A 19,394-nucleotide genomic window follows, 5' to 3' on the forward strand; every position below is an offset into this window, starting at 1 on the left:
CAAATAAAGATGATACAGCCTATAGGGGTGAGGTCAGGAACCTGGTGAAGTGGTACATTGACAATAATCTCTCCCTCAACGTCAGCAAAACCAAAGAGTTGGTTGTCGATTTTAGAAAGCGGGGCAGGGACCATACCCCTATTCACATCAATAGGGTGGCTGTAGAGAGGGTAAGCAGCTTCAAGTTCCTGGGTACCTTCATTACTAATGATTTAACATGGTCCCAGCATGTAACTGGAGCTATAAAGAAGGCACAACAGCACCTTTTTTGAAAAAAAATCTTCAACTATCCTCACTACATTTTACAGGTGCAAATCTCCATTTTGGATTTCTAAACAGAATTTACTTTTTTGTCTTGCAATTTATATGAGACACTTATTTAGAACGACTCTCCTAGTTGAATCACTTGAGAATGAATGGCAAAAGTTCGAAACCCATTTTAAGATCCTTGAGTATTCAAATATTAAATATGGTCTTTTTAAAATGTTGCTGTTCAGCAGAGCCCGTGGTGAAAACTAGAAATCTAGAGAAGTCCAGAGACGAATCCTTGAAGCCGGACAATCAGAACAATGGGAAATTGTGATCTTTCTGAACAAGTGGGCTGTTTTTAGTCGTACATGCTAATTAAGCTGGGGAAGCAGGCAGCTACCCAGCACAGTTCCCTATTCCTCCGACACTGCATTCTCACTACTGACCTGCCCCTCACCCACCAGTCTTCATTACTACAGTGGGAGGAGTTGCAGAGACACAGGTAATCACGGGAACTCGGTGAAAAGTTTTTGGCCCTGAAGAATAACTAAGCAGGTAAGTCGTACAGGTGGTGTTTTAAAACTGGTAGGCTTTAATGGCGTGTCGACGGCATATTTCCTTCACCCTTCGAAGTCAAACGCGAATTTAGTTAGGGGAAGTAAATTGTCTGGCGAATTGGGCGTGACAAATAACACAGGTGTTCAATGGGTAAGGGCGAAACCGAGCTGTGCACTCCGATGTTGCATGTTTACAAGCGTGTGTTGTGCTGTTTATAAGATTGGTAAAGTGTGGTTATTCTATTAAATTACTATTTAATTTTTTTCTTGCATTGTTATTTTAGATGAGAAGCCGAAACAGTTTCACAAATGTCCTGGAAAACAAACCCTGCAGTTCATCGTGATAATACCATTTTTTAAAGTTGTATCTTTCCAGTTATCACACTCCTTTTCTGTGGCTCCAGACGTGTTTATGTTTAACTTTACACTTGTTATCGATTTAAATTCTGATTTTCCGTTTTGTATGAGCTGGAGTTTTCTCTTAGTGATACATGTGTTTGTTCTTTTTTTTCTTTATTGACACCACTTATCTGAGAAATTACTGCATAGATCTATGCGGAAATCTGAAGCTTCGTCTGAAGCCTTTTTTTCTTGTACTGTCTGAATGTCTTATTAATCATCCAATCAAACCTTTGTAGACTATTACATTAATATTCAGTTATTGAGCCTACTACTGTACATACTCGTTGTCAAAACATAATATTACTGTATTTTTGGCGGTACTATCACTGGATCTTATTGACAGATACCTTTTCTGATCCATGTCTTGTTCTCATTTTAGTAAAATGTGGATGCTGGATATGTGAATCGAGATTTGTAATGTGTAATTTTCAAGGTGCTACACAATAGCACACAAACTATGTTTTGAAAATGTGAACAGTAAGAGTCTCTAGTGGATTTAGGTAATGGGTTCTCCAGATGTTGTGCTTTGCAGGAGAATGACCTATTGTGCAGCCTGGTGCTCGATCTTTAAAAGAAAAGGGATTTGACTATAATCATGCAAAAAATATTTCATTTCACTGGCTTTATACAAAAGCAGATGAACCTCAAAGTCTCAAAGAGCCAGTGCAATTTACAGAGGATGGGAGTTATGTGCCTATTCAGAGACATCTTGAAACAAAACACAAACCTGGACATACTGTAGCTATTGTAGCCACTGTAAGACTATTTATATTACAGTATATGGTACTGTATTCTAACCTTTAAACAAAAGGATCTATATTTCAGCATCAGGTTATTTGTGCAAGGGTTTTAGCATGGTAATGTTATGCAGTGTGAAGAATTATTATATTTCCTAATGGGAATAACACCAGAATTTTTAATGTCCATCAAACACTTACTTTGACACTGTCAATCAATACAGAAGTCACCAGCTTTGCAAGAATGACCCCCATTCTTGTCGTGGTTTACTTTAAGAGCAGTCTTTTGCATCCTGTGACATTTAGAGACTGCATCAGTAGAGACTGATTTAGTCTGCAAATAAATGTCATGAATAATCTGACCAAGAGGCTGGTACTGAACCTTATACAATGTCGGATTCACAAACTCGGTCCTGACAGACCAATAAAGGGAAGTCATAGTGATCATTAGATCATTTTCCATGTGATGCAGGATGCCATGATTCATACTGTGAAAAAATGAAGAAATCCAGAATCCTAAATCTAGAAAGAATATTTAGTTAACATAGTCAAACAAAATCAGCAAATCATTACCTAATTTATTTATGGATGCATTTTAACCCTGATTAAAAAGAGCTCATTAGATGCAAGGTGAGATTGTAATTGAGCTACTACCACCCATTCCTGAAAGTCTGCAACTTTCCTAGTTGAATCAGAAGGCAAATTGAACATAGATGTTAGTTAAGTACTTGGTTTGAGTTCTGTATGCTAGCGAATAAAATTTGTATTGTGCTATATTGTAACATGATTGCAAATCACTTTGAAATTGCACCCTGTGTACATTCACTTCTTGTTCCTGGGAACCCATGTGCACCTACTGTACTGTATAAAACAGATTCTTCAAGACACTGTTGGTGAACTAAACATCATGGGGTGGTCTTTTTTGTTTCCACTAATGGATCTACTTTATCAAAATTGTAGTGGGTCTGTTGGCCTGCCATTAATTCCATATCACTTAAAAAATATTTATTTATAATGATTTTGTATTTTGATCTGCTGTAATGGTTTTAGTTGGGGAGTCCTAAATGAGAGCAATTGCGTGAAAAGGGGTTAACTAGGAACATATTATATGTACATAATTGATTAGTCCATTGTATACTGTAAGCAATATTGACCATCCAAAATATGACCTTACGTAACAAACATTTCACTTCAGCCATTTGCTTAATTTAATGGGCATAATACAGAATATACTTTATGGGAATTCTTAATACGTGAAAGAAAAGCTTAGCCTTTGAATGGTCTTTTGACTAGATGTGTAATTAGTGCCATATTGTGTCATCACCAGACCAAGTGCTTACATGGATTTCTTAAAGGTCAAGTATCATCAAAACTTCAGGACCCAATAATAAAAACTCCTCAAATAGTCTTAGAGTCAATTCATTATAATGTTCTTGCAGTTACAAAAATACTGTGCATGCATAATTCTTACTTTGGATATGGCTGATTCCCAAAACTTTAGAACAGCTCTGTGGAGATGATAGTAGTTAATGATTGTCATGTGCACTCTCTACATCGATAAAAAGGTATACGGTGTAAAGGTTGCAGCAATTTTATTCCACAAGCTTAATACTAGGCGACAGCATGAATGTTAATTTTAATTGAGCTGTTTCTTTACAGGAACAAAGACGTGTCTGAATAAAACCCAGTCTTGGAGAAAGCTGAGGTAATTCCAACCTTTACTTGGGATATTCAGCTATGAGCCAACCATCTCGAGTAGGCAGAGGACAGAGGGACAGGAATGGCGACCGTGTACACAGGGACAGAAGAGATCCACGGAATGGAAAGTCTGATTCCAGTAGCAGGTGGGTAATCCTGTCAGGGTTTGGAAAATCAGTAAGTGGTTGATTAAATATGTCAGTAGTGGCCAGGATGTATTGCAAGTAACGTACCGTTAGACTTCAAACCCATTCTACTACTCAATGAATCTTAGTCCAGCCATTTTGAATTCTCCATCAGTTCTTCCTGTTCATATACAAAAGAACAGGAAAAGTGATGATTGTCAACTCTGGTCACCATCGTCATCACCACCACCTGGAACACTGGCCTGGAAAGTAGGCAAAATGTAAGTTTTAAAACTGTGTGCATATCCTAAATAACTTTACATGTTATCTCGAAAATGCAAGCAAAAAAAGGATGAACAGAACTGGAAGATAAAGAGTACAAAACAGGTAACCAAGTAAGTTATGTTCCTTTCAGGTAATGTGGATAGACCACAAAGGCTGGGAGGTGTTGTTTAAATTGTGTATAGTAATACATCATGTATATTGAGAAATCTGTTTGCTCCACCAGAATAATTAAAAAACACAAGTTTTTAAGATGCATGGTTAGCTCTTACTTTCAGGTAATTGAAGCTTGTCTCGGAGTGACGCTTCACTGCAGTGTGATGATCACAAAAACCCATTCCGGAATGCTGATTTTTCCTTAACATGCCTGCTACACATTGCAGACTACTAGGTTCATCACAGTAAAGAAAAGTGTAATGGAGCTCTGCAGAGTCAGCATCTCTGTGCCACTTCCAACTCACTTGTGAACAGATTTAACCAGCTACCCAGATCCTAATTTCCCAACATCAGTAGCATACAGCTGTGCGTAGGACAAGCACGTGCTATTAGGTATCTGTAATATCACATGACTTGAATTCTAAATTGGGAAATCAGTCCTTCAAACGACTTTTCCTTTCCTGGTTCTTGACTGGTCTGAACCCTATTAATTTCTGCTCTTCTTCTGCACTTCTTCTCCAGTCCAAACCTGCAATTTAATGAATGCCCAAGGGTATTGCTGACACCTGATGGACCTGACATGTAGTGTGCTCAGCTACTGGACTTTTGATCTGAAAATAGCTCTCAGGCAGGGGTTCATATAATTCAGCTAAAACACTAAAACATTCTTTGTGTGACAAGGTATCAGTAGTATTTCAGTAGTGGAGTTATTTTCAATTTATTGTTTTACAGGTAAGTATACTATATCTGCTGGGTGGCACAGTGGTGCCATTGTTAGCCTTGCTGCCTCACAGCACTGGGGTCCTCTGGGTGTTCCAGTTTCCCCCAACAGTCCAAAGACATAATGGTTGATTAATTGGCTTCTGGGAAAACTGGCCCTGGTATGTGTGCGAGCGAGCGAGTGTTGTGTCTGTGGATCTTCGACTGGCGTCCCATCCAGGGTGTATCCCACCTTGCACCCATTGCTTGCCTAGTGAGGCTGTGACACTGTCATGGATAAAATGGATTATGCTTTCATTTTTAAGTTACTTCTGCTGGTGTGTGGAAGGCGATGTGGTCTTCCCTTTGATCTGAAGATTACTCATAATCTTGGTGGTTGACAATCTCTTTACATTCTGCAGGTTTCGAAAGTTTCTATAAATACAGATTTGCTAAACATAGTATAAATTTTGACTGCTTCCTGCAAATTATTTTAACTGACCAAAATTGCTGAACCTCAGTTATAACAGGAGATGTATCTGACCTTTCTCTGAATCCTAAACTTAAATTAATCTCATCTGCCTTGTGACAGATCTTCACATCCACCTTACTACCACAACTCCACACCTCCTCAGACGTACTCCCATGAAGTCCCGAGAGTGGAGCACAAGGATAAGTCCAAGTGGTCCAACATCTGCTCGCAGAGAGGTAAGTGCTTGGCTTGTACAGTACCTTGGATTATCTGCGGGGCTTAGCTGGCCACTGAAGGCGTTGTGGCAAGGTTTTAGGTCACCAGAAGGAAGTACAGTATGATCAGATCCTGGATGGGTACGGTGCTGTTGTAACTTTAAGCAAGGTAGATCACTCAGATTGCTTCAGTGAAATGCTCAGCTATATACAGTAAATGGATAAAAGTGTCAGATTAATAAAGAAACGGTGCAAAGAAAGGGTAGTGAATTATTGATGAATTATTTTCTCTTAAATTAGGGGTTCAAGAAAATATTCTTATAAAATAAAATTCTGGTCAGATAATTTTAAATATCTGTGCTGTTGTATGTTCTTAAATAAACAATCCTAGAAGTCTGTTCTGTGTTAGATGAGATGTAGGCTTTCCTTAAAAGTGATACTAAGCTATTATGTGCTGAAAACAACACTATTAAAACTATTCATGTTTTAGTTCTTTAATAAATAGAGCCCATATATGCTGTTCAACATAGGGAACATTATTATGGGAATAATATTCAAGCATTGATGTATTTCTTATACCCCATGTTGGTCTTTTTGTAGATCTGTAGTACAATGTGCAAACTGATCCTTTTTCTGATCAATGGGAATTTCAATTTGGATCCCCTCTCATTCCCTCCAATACATTTCCCTTATTATACACCCCATTTTCACATTTCTTAAGAAGCAGATTCATTACAGCTTGTGTGGAAAAGCTTTTAAAACTGTAATGCTACCACACCTACCGATACTATCAGCAGAGATTCCCTTGCTGTATTATGTCAGACTGAACCTGTCAGACTGGCTTTTCTGTACCACAAACCCACTATGCTAAACATCATGTATTGACCAGTCATATCAGGTTTGAGGAGGAAGAAAAGAGCATTCATTTAGGTTCTCCTCTTGCAAGTATAATAGCTTACTAAGTGCATCAGGAATGTAGGAAATAAAACCTTAAGGACTGTTGTCTTCACATTTTGGACTAACATTTAAATAGCACTAATTAAAAGAAGGAGATGCAAATATATCTGTACTCAGTCTCTGTCATAGGGGAACATCTCATGAAAAAATATTTGTATATCATTTTATTTTTGGTTAAAAATTTTAATGATTGTTTTTCTGTTTCCTGATAATGACTGATATTTTATTTATCGATTTTTACTTTTCTCTTTACTATTTTTTGCTGACATTTTTTTTACCATTAAAACATTAAATTACAGTTTTGAATAAAAATATTATCTTGCAAAAAAGTGTAGGTATAATTTGTATTTCAACAAAATAGGACATCGTTGGGAGGTGATGAATACTTCTGCTGTGCCAGTATTTCTAGTTTATCCTTACATTTCACAGTTTAGTGTCATATAATGAAATCCAGAATTACAGTACATTCTTTCATGCATGTCTAGATTCTGCTTTTCTGACTGCACAGAATAGAAGTTGCATGTATGCCTTTGCTGTTTTTAAGATGATCAGAGACTGAGAATGAAAACTCAAAATGCAGAGCCAGAGAAGGAAGCTTTCTTCATCGGGATCAGATCAAAGCTACTCCTTCAAGTAGAGTTTAAGGACAGAGAGGCTTTAGGTCCTTAATCCTTTTCTCCGGGATTTTTCCTGTTTCTCTAGTTTATACTAGCTCTTCCAAAACATTAAACAATTATATTTTTTTCCCACAAGAGACAGATACTGCTCTCTTGCATTTTTTAATTCAGTAACTAGAAAGAGAATTAAAATACATTTAAAATGTGTATGAATATTTTGAAAGCCAAAATGATGCAGTCAAAATTTCAAAGCTATCTTATAATGCCAGAAGAATGTATTAAGTGAAATTCCTCAGCCTTGAATCCAAGATGAGCTTGTAACATGGAGGTCTTAAATATACTTCTCAGACAAGGGTTTTAAGCTTACTAAACACCCGCAGGACTGCTTATCTATGCTGGTCCCCAGTTGTCTTCCAGATTTGTATATGAGAAGAGTCAAATGAGCTGGGGTTTAAACATTTTGTGAAAGAATCAAATATTCAGTGTTCAAATAAAAAAATATCAGATAAATAGCTGTAAAAATCAGTGAACAAAGATAAAATAGTTAGACCTTATGACAAATAACAACACTGGACAGTCTAACTCTTTCAAATGCCATGGATATTTTAAATTTCACATTTGTTTCTACTGTATGCACACATTTTTCATAGTATAGGAAAAAAAGGTTGTTATAATTCTGATAAAAGTCAAGACAGGGCAATTACCAGGCCGATAGTGTTTTAGTGTACACAAGCGCAGATTATGCAGGTCGCAAAAAATGGAGGATAAACACTAAACTTGAAAAAGGACCTAAAGATTTAGATTTTGCTTACACATTTATATCTTCCAGACAATATGTGGAAGTGAAAGGAGACTACTCCCATTTTGAGACCATTAACCTTAAAGTTTTTGTACCTTTTATATTTTCACATTTTTTTCCCACATATAGTATTCAAAGTTCTAATCATCAGTGAGTAAAAGTTAAAAATGTGTCACATAGATAGAGCTAGGTTTGGCCTTAGTTTTAAAAGTTCTAAAGTTCTGAAATTTACAGATGTGTGGATAATAGCTTTATCTCTTCAAATTACTGTGTCATTCCCAAAAGATGTCTTGCCACTCTGAGTACAAGTTCATAGAACACACGGTTACATTGAAAAATTTGTTTAAAATGCTTGAAGGGCCTTGCACAAAACCCTGGATTGGTTTATTACATGTCTGATTATCAGCAGAGTTAACCTAAACCTTTAGTCAAATGTAATACACATCCTAGTTCTTAAGCCTCTTTCACTGGAATCTTGCATGAAACATAGTAGATCAGCAGCATGTATTTAAGGACAGTACCTGGTTTTATCGTTACGTTGCGGAAGACAGCACTTTGTTATATTTCCTGTAGGCATCATGATGCTGTGCGCAGTCCTGACCAACATCTTGGTGCTGATCTGTGTGGCTGCCTCGCAGGCTGTGATGTCCGGGATGTCATCGATGGGGGGCCTGGCTGGGGGCAGCTTCAGCATCAACTCTGCCTATAGCCCCTTTGAGGGTACGGAGCTGCAGCAGGTTCGTGACTTGGATATGCAATACAGCCAGTTGCGGGCTCCAGGCATCTACGGTGGGGTGGCCTTCAGCCTAACCAATGCTGCAATCTCTCTGCTTTTTGTGGTATCCGGGACCAAACCACTTCATCGCACCTCTATGAAGCTCCTGGTAGCACAGTTCTTCTTCCAGCTGATAGGCGCAGTGGCCTACGTGGTGGCTGTCGGGCTCTATCTCCACTTTGTCATCCAAGTCAACGCCACAGACGTGTGCAAGAAGAGAGAGAGGCTGTACGCCCGCCAAGGCTACACCTGGATGAACTGTGATGTGCAGGGAGCAGATGCTGCTGTGGCCCTCTTCAGTCTGATCACAGTTATCCTGTATGCAGTGGGTTGCTTCTTCTGCGCCAAGGCCATCCAGTTTCTTAAGCGTTATCATCAGGACAGACGCACCAGTAGACCCCACACACTGAGCAGTGATAACTATCCAGAAGCCGTACATTCTGGCAACACAGCTGTGTAGGCCAGGTAAATCTAATTTCTTTAATGTATGTTCTCTTCGAAGATGCCTAGCTTCTGTGAACTGTTTTTACACAAAAAGCATGCAATAGTGGAACTTAACAAAACTTGTAAGATTTATAGTCACTTGCATTTAGCATTTTAAAGACTTTTTAACTAAAGCAATTTGTCATTTGCACTGTCCTATTATCATACCTCATTGATCATGGAAAGTCCCTAAATTATGATTTTTCTTCTGTTATTGGAGAAGTCTTTTCATCTTAAACTGCAGAATTCCTAGAATTGTCCAGAATTGTTTGAAGACGTGTAGGATTTCTGTGTGTATGGGTACTTACAATTATTAGGCCAGATGGAATCAAACTGATAAAACACCATACAGCAGTTAAAATGTGTTGCAATAACCTCATAAGAGATCTCTCTATATAAGAAATTGAGAACTAATGGATTTTCTAAATATCTGTGTACCAAACAAATAACATATCGTGGGTGTAGAAAATACAATTATTTTTTTACCTGTTGTAAATAGTCTTGGAAATTTAACTATTGTATTTGAAATGATAAAAAGGACATTTTTGTTTTTCTGTTCATATCACTCTTATTATACCTCTCATAATTTCTTGGTTATGGTACTTTTAATTGAAATGGTTAGAAATTGAAGGATGGATACTAATGGCAACTGTTTTGACATAATACATATTAAAACTACTACTAGATGGGTATGTGAAGTGCACTTGTAATGTTTATCCTCTGACAAAACTATGGCAAAGTTGTTGTTTTTGCTTCTTGTAAGCATTCTTGCATTAATGCAACTTTGTTTGCAAGTCTGTGTTTAAAACAGAGTAACATGTTATCCTGGCTATTCAATACAGTGTAGCAAGATCACATTAAGCTCCCTGTCCGTACCCAAATCTCTCCATTATAACATATTTTCTACAAAAGTACAGCACTTTTAACATAAGTTGGATATGGATATGTACATATCCACATAAGCTTTTGATAATATAATGCAATTTTCCACACTCTGGGGAAGCTAAAATGTCACATCCACATTTTCATATTTCAGAAAAAGGTCTTGATGACTGTAAAGGCAAACAGAATATCCAATATACAGTAATATTCCATTATGATACCATTCCATTTTGAAATCCTGTGTAAAGATTTTAAATAACCCACTGATAATTAAAGTTCCATTTTCTAATTTTAAAATTTATAGACTACAACTTTAATCTTTTCATATTTTAATAAGAATGTATTGATTCTTATCCTTAATAAATTAAAAATGTGCACTTTGATTTTCTCAGTCATGATTTAATAAACAATTTAAAATTTCTCAATTCTATTTAGTAACTTGCACTACCAGAACTACTTCGTTGTACTTGACTATAGTGTTGCTATTCAAATCTTTAATTCTTAAAGTAGTTCTGATATCAATGAAAATGCAACAAAGAAATATAATTTCTTGCATGCAAACCTTTGCCCCACAGTTGCATGCAGCCATGGCTGTTTTTATTCAAGACCAGTTAATTGTTAAAATACATTACATATATAAATTAAATATGCTGTATAAACTTTAAAACAAGGTCAGTCCATATGTCCAAAATGTAAGGTAAGCTTATCCTGTTATTGCTTAATTTTGGACAGCTTGAAAAACCACTTGTATGAAACTATTGCAGTCAAGGTAAACTTACTGGTGTGGCAGTCTGCTGAATTCTGATGGGATAGTCACCAAGCAATGCAGGATGGTATTCTGCATGGTTTTCAAGAATCAGTGGGAAAACTGGTAAGGCTGAGAAGATCAGCGTACTTGTACAACACTGAAATCCACAGTTCTCACTGTGAATCAGACTTCATCCTTTTTTCTCGCCATGAGGCACTGATGTGGCAGGTGCATCAGCAGGAATTTGATTTTGTAATTAAAACGTTATGAAATTTGTGCTGAAATTAAATATTTTAATCTGTCTATAACATTAATCAGAATTAATCAGAAATCCCTCACAAGCCTTGCATTTCATGAGTTGGTGATGACTTATTTTGTCTGCTGATATTCATTTTCTTTAACATGGATAGAGCTTCCTCCACTGATTTTATTTCCAAAACTTTAGCAAATATTTACTCATTTTATGCACACTGACACACTACATCTCACATTAAAACAAAACAAAAAAAAACATATTGCATCATTTTGATTAATGACAGACTCTGCTGCACTTGAGTGCCTTTGGATGTTGCATAAACTCTAAATCGCCTCATTAAGGAGATGATTGGGTAGATACAATGGCAATTTTGTAGAATGTCCAGCCAGGTAAAATCAAAAAAGGAAAAGCAAAGGAAAAATACACCTGTTACTCAAGGAGATCCATGTCTTTTGTGTCTTTGGTATGTTAGAAGCTGGAGAAAGCCAGCTAAGGTAGATTCACCAGCAATGGAACCTGGTCTTCTTCAGTTATGAATCAAGAGATTTGCGTTAGCCTCTCTGATGGATGATAGCAAATATGGAGCCAGTATGCTAACCTTTGTCTATAATAGACCAATTCAATGGGAGTGGTCTAGGTGTGATGGTCTTGGAGTGTCTGTTTTCTAAGCGAAACCGCATGGTGCTGCTTTTATGTAGTCCTGGGACCTCTCTTACATCTATTCCTATCAAAACAATTTGCTAGCAGGGTAACAAAAGTCCTCTGGTGCTACTATAACAACCGCATTCTTGTGTGAGTTGAGAATGTGAGGGTTAAGATGTAAATGCCCTACTCTCCAGGTATGAGCACCACTTGTGGGATGAGCTGGGATGATGTATAACACTGAAATCTCAACCAGACCAGAGAATGGACACGTGTTTGTCAAGGCTCTACTAAAGGTATAGAAGTGAATCGGCAGCCGGATAGAAAGCTGGCTTGCAGTACACTGGACAAACTCCCTACTAGCCTGTTGATCAACTTTGTTGATGACAAATGTCAAAATCTGCATAATGAATTTACCTGTGTCACGACTGTTCAATAAAATGTTGAAAATGACATTTCATGGTGCCTTTGTGAGTCTTTTGCAATTCTAATTCAGTATTTGGCTTAATGCTCTTTATACCGTTCATTGCATTGCAGATTAAAAAGTGCAGCTTAGTAAAAATACAGTACTTTTAAACTGGTACAGAACAACTCGATATTAGAAATGGCTAAATCACAAATGGAAATGGAGAAAGAGGTTACAATCTGGCCCCTACTATCACTTGTTCATTAACAGCATTAATTTTCCTCAGCAAAAATTACAACATAAAATATCAATAGAGCAGTTTCATCACATTAATTGCAAGAGAAATTCACTTTTTAATGGCTGTAAAAAGGTCTTGGCTACTTGCCAAGGTGCAATGCCAGCAATGCAACTCTGTGTGGCAGCGAAGTATAAAGTTCAGTGGCAGCAGAAATTAACAGGGCTGTTTTAGCACTAATGAAGGATTCCTTCTCTGGCAACATTTTCTTGATTTGACATATTCAAAGCACACATTATTAAGTAATTGGGTATGACTGACAAGTCCTCATCCTCCATAAACTGTATCCAATAGTTTAAGGAGATAAAGGTTCCGGGTGTTAACTCTGTGGCCACACTGTCCAAAGTGTGACTGAGGAAGAAAATAAAAGACACAAATGTATTATTTGTAAATTTTAGATTTATTATAACAAAAATGGAACTTTTTGTGTGTTTTGCTTCAATACAACTTGTAGGTAACGTTTTCGCATTAGTGAACTGTATACAGTCATGCTGGTGTGGCGGAACTAAGGGAGACAAGACATCAAGTGCATGTTAGTGTGGGAAGGATAGGGACAGGGAACAAACAGCCTGGCTGAACGTCAGTCCTGGATCTTTACCATGCTGTTTGGTAGCCAGCACTCCGCAATTCTGTCTCCAGACACAGTACTTGAACTGTGTTCCAAATATCTCATTTTCCTTAGATGCAACATTAATCCTATTTACAATAATTGGAAAAAATCACCTTTTCTCTCAGAGAAGATTAGTAAAATTCAGTGACTAAGTCACGGTAAAGAGTAAGCAACTCCTAGGAGTTAGTCTTTATATTTCTATAAATTTCTATGACTTTTTATAAGCCAAAAGCCATGATTTCTGAAAATAATATTAACAGCACTAACAATATTAACAGCACTAACTAACAGTTAAACGTGGTATTAACTATTTAACATTTTTATTTTTAAAACAAACAAAAGGTTCCGTATTTTTTAAAAGTGCCTTTCAGCGTATTCTTATTACATAAAATGATATGATAAGAAAAAAAATAAAATTATATTAACCTTATTTATTTTGTGAAGCATTAACTCAAGGAAACTAGTGTTGATGTCCAAAAATAATGCAGTGTATATTTTACGCTTGGGGGCAGGTGTTAGAATCTAAAAAGGACAAAAATATTCTGTTGTTCTTATCTATCCTGCCCAATGGCCCCCAAAGGTGGTCTTCACCAGGTATCTGCTGGCCTCACAGAGGTGTATCGTAGTAGTCTGGCATTTGGTCCACTTGATACTGCCTCTGCTGCTGCTCTTGGTGCTGTTTCATGATCTCCTTCACCTCTTCCTCCAGCTCTGGAGGTATAATGAACTGGTCATCAGGATCGGGTTGGGCTGGGGCTGCAAAATAACCCCCAGTCTTTTTTGTGGGGGCATCTGCTGCTACTTCGATAAGGTTGTGGCTTTTCTCTTGGGGGGCCACAGAGCCATTCCCACGCCGCTTGCCAAGGGTTCCACCATAGCAGTCGCCCCCTTTCCTTCTTAAGCTCCCTGCCCAGCTGGCCCCCTCTCCTTGCAGTCTAAAAGTCAGTGTCCTGTCTGGCACCCCAGTCAGCTCCTCCTCGTTGGCACTGATGACAATGCCCTCATCACAAGCCTCAAGGGCTGCTGGCACTGGTGGGGCTTGAGAGGGGCAGGAAGAAGACGATGAAGACAGGGCCTTTTCCCTGGCACGCAGACAGTGGATGTCCACCTCCACCTCCACTCTACTGCCGTTGGAGAAGACGCCAGCGATGGGCTCCTCATCTTCGCTGTCAAGACCATTGTCGGAGAAAGCACTGGAGAAGGTGGCGCTGGAGAGCTGGCGCTGGAAGGAGCTGGACAGGCAGACAGGATGCAGAGTGCAACAGCGCTGCTCAGAGGCGCAGGCCGTGCCGCCATGGTGGTCGTTGAGGATGGCACTCTGTGGGGGCTCGTCGGAGGCGGTGGATCCCACCTCGCTGCTCATCTCGGAGGTAGAGATCTCGCTGCTGATCTCGCTGCTGGAAGAGGGCATACCCAGGTTGTCGGGTGCTGCGGGCCGGTCCTTAATGACCACACTGACGGAGGGGGGGAAGATGCCAGGGCTAGGGGGTGGTAAGCCGTTGAGTTCACAGCAGCAGCAGCAGTCCTCGGTGACATTGAGTTGCACTACCACCGCACTGATGCTGTCATTGCAGCCGTAGCCCTGTGCCAGTGTACACAGTTTCTTGGCAGCTGCTAGGGCATCTGGCACATTACGCACTGCCTCCACGGCCTCTGCAGGTGACACACTGTCCCACAGGCCCCGGCTGCCCAGGATGAAGAACTCATCCTGGGGTGTGAGTGTAACTGTCTGGACATGAGGACGAGGGATAACCGAAGGGTAAAGAAAGGAGTAGCCCATAATCCTGGTGGAGTCTGTCACTCCATTCACTTTGTTGTCCTGTGGTGAGAAACAAAGAAAAAACCAAGCAATATTTAGCTCTTTCTACAAACTAAATGTTTTTTCTCTCTCAAAGCTTAGAAGTCATGTTTTTTTCTCACAAATTATACGTAAAATCTAAAGCAGTGCAAAGAAGTTTTCTCACAATCAACTATCTATGACTATATTATTAATTACATACTTTAAAGCAACAGCAACGGATAAATCGATATCTAAGACTAGATTACTGTTATAATGGAGCTTTATTTGACCTTTGTTCTTTTCCCAACAATTCTAATTTGTGATTATTAAGTTATGAACTTCACCAATATAATTCTACTCAAACTATTACCAAAACAAAATAAAATGTTTCAGCTTTATCACTGAATTCTCTTTCACTTCCTTCACTTTTAGTCTCGGTATTCGCTTTACCAGTATCACTCAGTTTACATATTTGAGAGGCAAAAACATGCAACGGTGAACTGCCGTTGTGATTGGGAACACACTCTACTAAGAAAGTAATAGTCCATAAATCGCATCTTCATTTATTCATCTGAACACCATTGACATAATGGACCCTGTGCAAGACTCTCCATTTAGCAGCTCAGAAAATTCATGCCAGTCCCTCGAAAGAAGGCTGTTAAAAAAAAATGCAGTAAATGCAAAAAATGCCAGCACAAAGGTAAAGGCCATGTAGCAACTGGAGAATGATTTTACTTACAAGAATGAAGAACTTAACAAAACTTAATAATAATCTGGCAGCAGTAAGAGGCTTACTGAATTAAATGACGACTGCAAACGTGGATGCGAATAATACACTAGTCTAGACGAGTGCCAAATACTTATTCTTAGTATTCTCTACCACTTTACCTCAGTGACTATGGCTTTGTGCTGCTTGATCCTCTTGAGCTCGTCCTCACAGCTGACAGTGTGCAGAGCAGACAGGGGCAAGGGCTTGCCATCTCGACACAGAATAGCTTGGCACTTCCCCACATTGGCCGCAGTCAGGGTGAAGCAGCCCCCAGGGTCTGTTGGATCATGTTTGATGTGGCACAGGACAGCTGAGCCGCCAAGTTTCTGTCCTGCCGTTCCCAGCTTCCTGCAGGGAAAAAGGTTTGCAAATGTGCTTACTAACATACACTTCATTGACCAACAAGAAGGACAGCTCAGGTAAGACTGATGAACAGTGTTTATGTCAGGTCAAGAGAACAGCAGCTCATAAAAAGAGCAGTTCTATAGTTATAACTCTCTGGTGAACCCAGTTTGATCTGCACTGTTGGGTATGGTCTACCTGGTTTGTAACTGTCAATTATTTCTGATTAATTCAAGCAACTAGCACTAATAGGTAAAGCCTACTCTACAGTTTCCAAAGTGGTTCTAGTAACTTTGTGCATTTGGAAAAATAATGTTAGTAAACATTAGTGTTTATGATTATCTTTAAAAGGGAAATAGTAATATTTTTTATTATTAATAATAATTGTAGCATTACAAAATGTATAAAATTGAAAGTTACCATTTTAAAGTTTTTCTTTGCATGTGATATAGAACATACAGTATGAGATTTTAGTACAATGCTTAAGTAAAAATGCAAGAACAACAACAGAAGAACTGTCTTCTTACCCCTGACTGAAACACCTCTTCAATATTGTTTACATGCGGACAAATAAATGGCAATTCAAGTATGATGGGTGGATTCATGTCACATATACATAGCTTTCTATCTGGGTGAGGTTGTTCACGGAGTTAAATCAGTGTCGGGGTGAACAGTGGCTGAGCTCCAGCCCTAGAAAGGTACCTTTGTGTGACGAGGAAGGTGCTGGTCATGTACTCTTCCTCGCTCTTGCTCTTGTGCAGCTCCTCGGCCAGCACGTCGCTCATGGTGCACTGCAGGAGGTAAGGCACCTCCACATTGCGGTCCCCATCGAACACCCCATAAAGGGCCTCCCGGTTCTCACAGAAGTTATTGACTGACAGAGCCGCCACACACAGCCTGGAAAGACAGCAGCACCCAACACTCTCACTCTGGAATCCTCCCCACCACAGGAATGATGACTTGTTATTTTTTTTGGTTTCTTTCCAAAGGATAGAATGATTGCAGTATTGCAGATTAACAGATGTTGGAAAGCTTTTCCTGAACCAACGTTAGGGCACTAAAACTATGGTTTTCTGGTTAATACATTTCATTCTAATATATTCTAAATCAGTTTCATAACAGAACACGTCTTTTTAATTTAGTTAAACTCTAAACTGGCTTTTTTCCCCGCTTCTGTTACATTTACACGGCTGTTATTTTTTGCCATGATTTTCTAAAAGTGGGGCAATAAGAAACGGGGAAAATGTAACTTGAAAATTTAATGTTCAAATGATTAACAAAATCAGCTTTAATCTGCAAAATACACCCAAAGATATTTTTCATTGCTTAACGTGTTTTATTTAACTATAGCAACCCCTTTTCTGAAAAAGCTAGGGACTTTCTATAGTGGATAACCCTTCATCTCCCTTCTTTCAATCGATAAAAACCTAATTTAGAAGGACTGGATAACTACAAAACTAAATATTGTTTTTCAACAAATCACAAAGATATGAAACCAAGCTGACAGAAATTCAGTTCGACTCCAGAAAATGTATTAGGATAAACCTGAAATCCAGGAGCTTTACTGTATCTAAAAATGTTTGACCTTTTTTTGTTGATTAATGGGTTTAACCACTTCAGCAGGTCCATAATATAGTTTAATTTAGAAATACTCTTAGATAGTTTTACTAAGACATAAAAAAACAAATCTAAAGTATTCTGAAGTGTGTGTACATTTTAATGTACAACACGAAAGTTGTAGTTTTCTTGAATTCTAGTATGTCTCTATAAGCACTTGGACAAGTAACCCTGACAACCTGTGCTTTAATTTTGCTTTGTTAAGCAACAAATATTAATCTCTCAAGTGTTTCTCTTTCTTCTGCTGCATCCGGTTTCTCTTTGGTGAGCTTGTACCAGTGAGAGAGAAAGAGGCTTTTCAGGGAGTCGAGGTGCATTTAAACACTGCTTCTTTTGGAAGGACTGAATACTTATATAGATGTTATGTGTCAGCTACCTCCGTCTCCTAGCAACACTGCCACAAAAGGAAAATATCTCTTTTATTGGTGCTGACTGGGCCTTCTTCAACAAATATAACTTTTAGTGTCAAACACTTCTGCAGTCATCACAAGTCCTGAAACAACTTTCACACGAGAAAAGTGGGTCCTTACGACGAAATGATGCCTGAGCCTCAAAGAACAAGTGGCAATATGTTAACCAAAAAAACACTCACTTGTTCTTGATGCCAGAAGCCTCTGTATAGCCATGACTCCAAACTGCTGGGGCTCCCGGAGCTTCACTTGCTGAGAAAGAGGTGGGGGGCTGGTCGATCTTAAAACAACGAATGTTACTATGGAGGGAAACAGGCAAATTTGAGATGAGTGTGGAAATGGGAGAAATCCGAAACAAAAAAAGATTAAGACAATTTACTTATTACCAATTTTGTAATCAAATATTCACAAACACTTAGCAATTTCATATAAGGGCAATGTGTTGAAAAGTACATAATCGTCAGGTCTCCGACTGGGCCACTTTCTCATTGGACAGTGTAGTGTACAATTCTAGTGTAGCTTTGGCAATGCGCTTTGGAATCCTGTCCTACTGAAAGGTGACTTTCTGCCTGAGTTTTAAGTCTGAAGCAGGATTTCCTCTATGATATGCCAGTACTGCTGGCCCATCTATTATAATTGGTTTTGAAATCTTGTCTGTAGTCCCTGCTGTTGAGAAGAGGAGCTAAAACACTGCTGCCATCACCATGCTTGACAGTAGGTGTTAACAGAATGATGTACCGTGATGGGTTTGCATCAGATGCATTTAGGCACAAAGTTCCAATTTTGTCTTGTGTGACAATAAGACCTTCTGCCATATGTTCGCATCCCTCAACCATTTCCTTGCTGCTCAGTGTAGAGGGGCAGCCTGATCTAGAATGTTATGATGCATCTTTCAATTCTTGATGAATTAGTATATTGTGCTTACAGAGTTATTCAGGGTTGTTAGTACCCTTATACAAGGGTATACATTAGCAGCCATATCACCCCGCAACTCACAACTGGCAACCCACTGAAGCTAAGCAGGTGTGAGCCTGGTCAGTACCTGGATGGGAGACTTCCTGGGAAAAACTAAGGTTGCTGCTGGAAGAGGTGTTAGTGGGGCCAGCAGGGGGCGCTCACCCTGCGGTCCATGTGGGTCCTAATGCCGCAGTATAGTGACGTGGACACTATACTGTAAACAGGCGCCGTCCTTCGGATGAGACGTAAAACCGAGGTCCTGACTCTCTGTGGTCATTACCAATCATGGCCTCCTAATAATCCCCATCTATGAATTGGCTTCATTACTCTGCTCTCCTCCCACTGATATCTGATGTGTGGTGAGCGTTCTGGCGCACTACGGCTGCCGTCGCATCATCCAGGTGGATGCTGCACATTGGTGGTGGTGGAAGGGAGTCTCCATTACCTGTAAAGCGCT

The 19,394-nt window shown here is 39.0% G+C and overlaps 2 protein-coding genes across 3 annotated transcripts in view; one reads left to right on the forward strand and one right to left on the reverse strand.

Moving 5' to 3' along the window:
* Nucleotides 1–696: 696 nt before the first annotated feature.
* LOC102684856 (MARVEL domain-containing protein 3) lies at nt 697–12,204 on the forward strand. Of its 2 annotated transcripts, none has more exons than XM_006634276.3 (4): nt 697–804; nt 3,605–3,789; nt 5,498–5,613; nt 8,539–12,204. In XM_006634276.3, exons 2-4 carry the CDS (start codon nt 3,683–3,685, stop codon nt 9,198–9,200), a joined length of 885 nt encoding a protein of 294 aa, XP_006634339.2. In that variant the 5' UTR covers nt 697–804; nt 3,605–3,682; the 3' UTR covers nt 9,201–12,204. The 2 variants fall into 2 exon arrangements, with proteins under 2 accessions (XP_006634339.2, XP_015209586.2); XM_015354100.2 differs by lacking the exon at nt 697–804 and adding an exon at nt 826–957.
* A 629-nt stretch (nt 12,205–12,833) lies between these two features.
* The window catches only part of phlpp1 (PH domain and leucine rich repeat protein phosphatase 1), a 111,739-nt gene continuing 105,178 nt past the window's right edge, over nt 12,834–19,394 (reverse strand). Inside the window, exons 14-17 of the mRNA XM_015354224.2 lie at nt 18,163–18,279; nt 16,656–16,850; nt 15,731–15,959; nt 12,834–14,881 (exon numbers count right to left, since the gene is read on the reverse strand). Coding sequence (XP_015209710.2) covers nt 13,670–14,881; nt 15,731–15,959; nt 16,656–16,850; nt 18,163–18,279 — 1,753 coding nt within the window. The 3' untranslated portion in view covers nt 12,834–13,669. The remainder of the gene's footprint in view (nt 14,882–15,730; nt 15,960–16,655; nt 16,851–18,162; nt 18,280–19,394) is intronic.

This window comes from Lepisosteus oculatus, chromosome 6 (genome assembly GCF_040954835.1).
Source record: "Lepisosteus oculatus isolate fLepOcu1 chromosome 6, fLepOcu1.hap2, whole genome shotgun sequence".
In the NCBI taxonomy this organism is placed as follows: domain Eukaryota; kingdom Metazoa; phylum Chordata; class Actinopteri; order Semionotiformes; family Lepisosteidae; genus Lepisosteus; species Lepisosteus oculatus.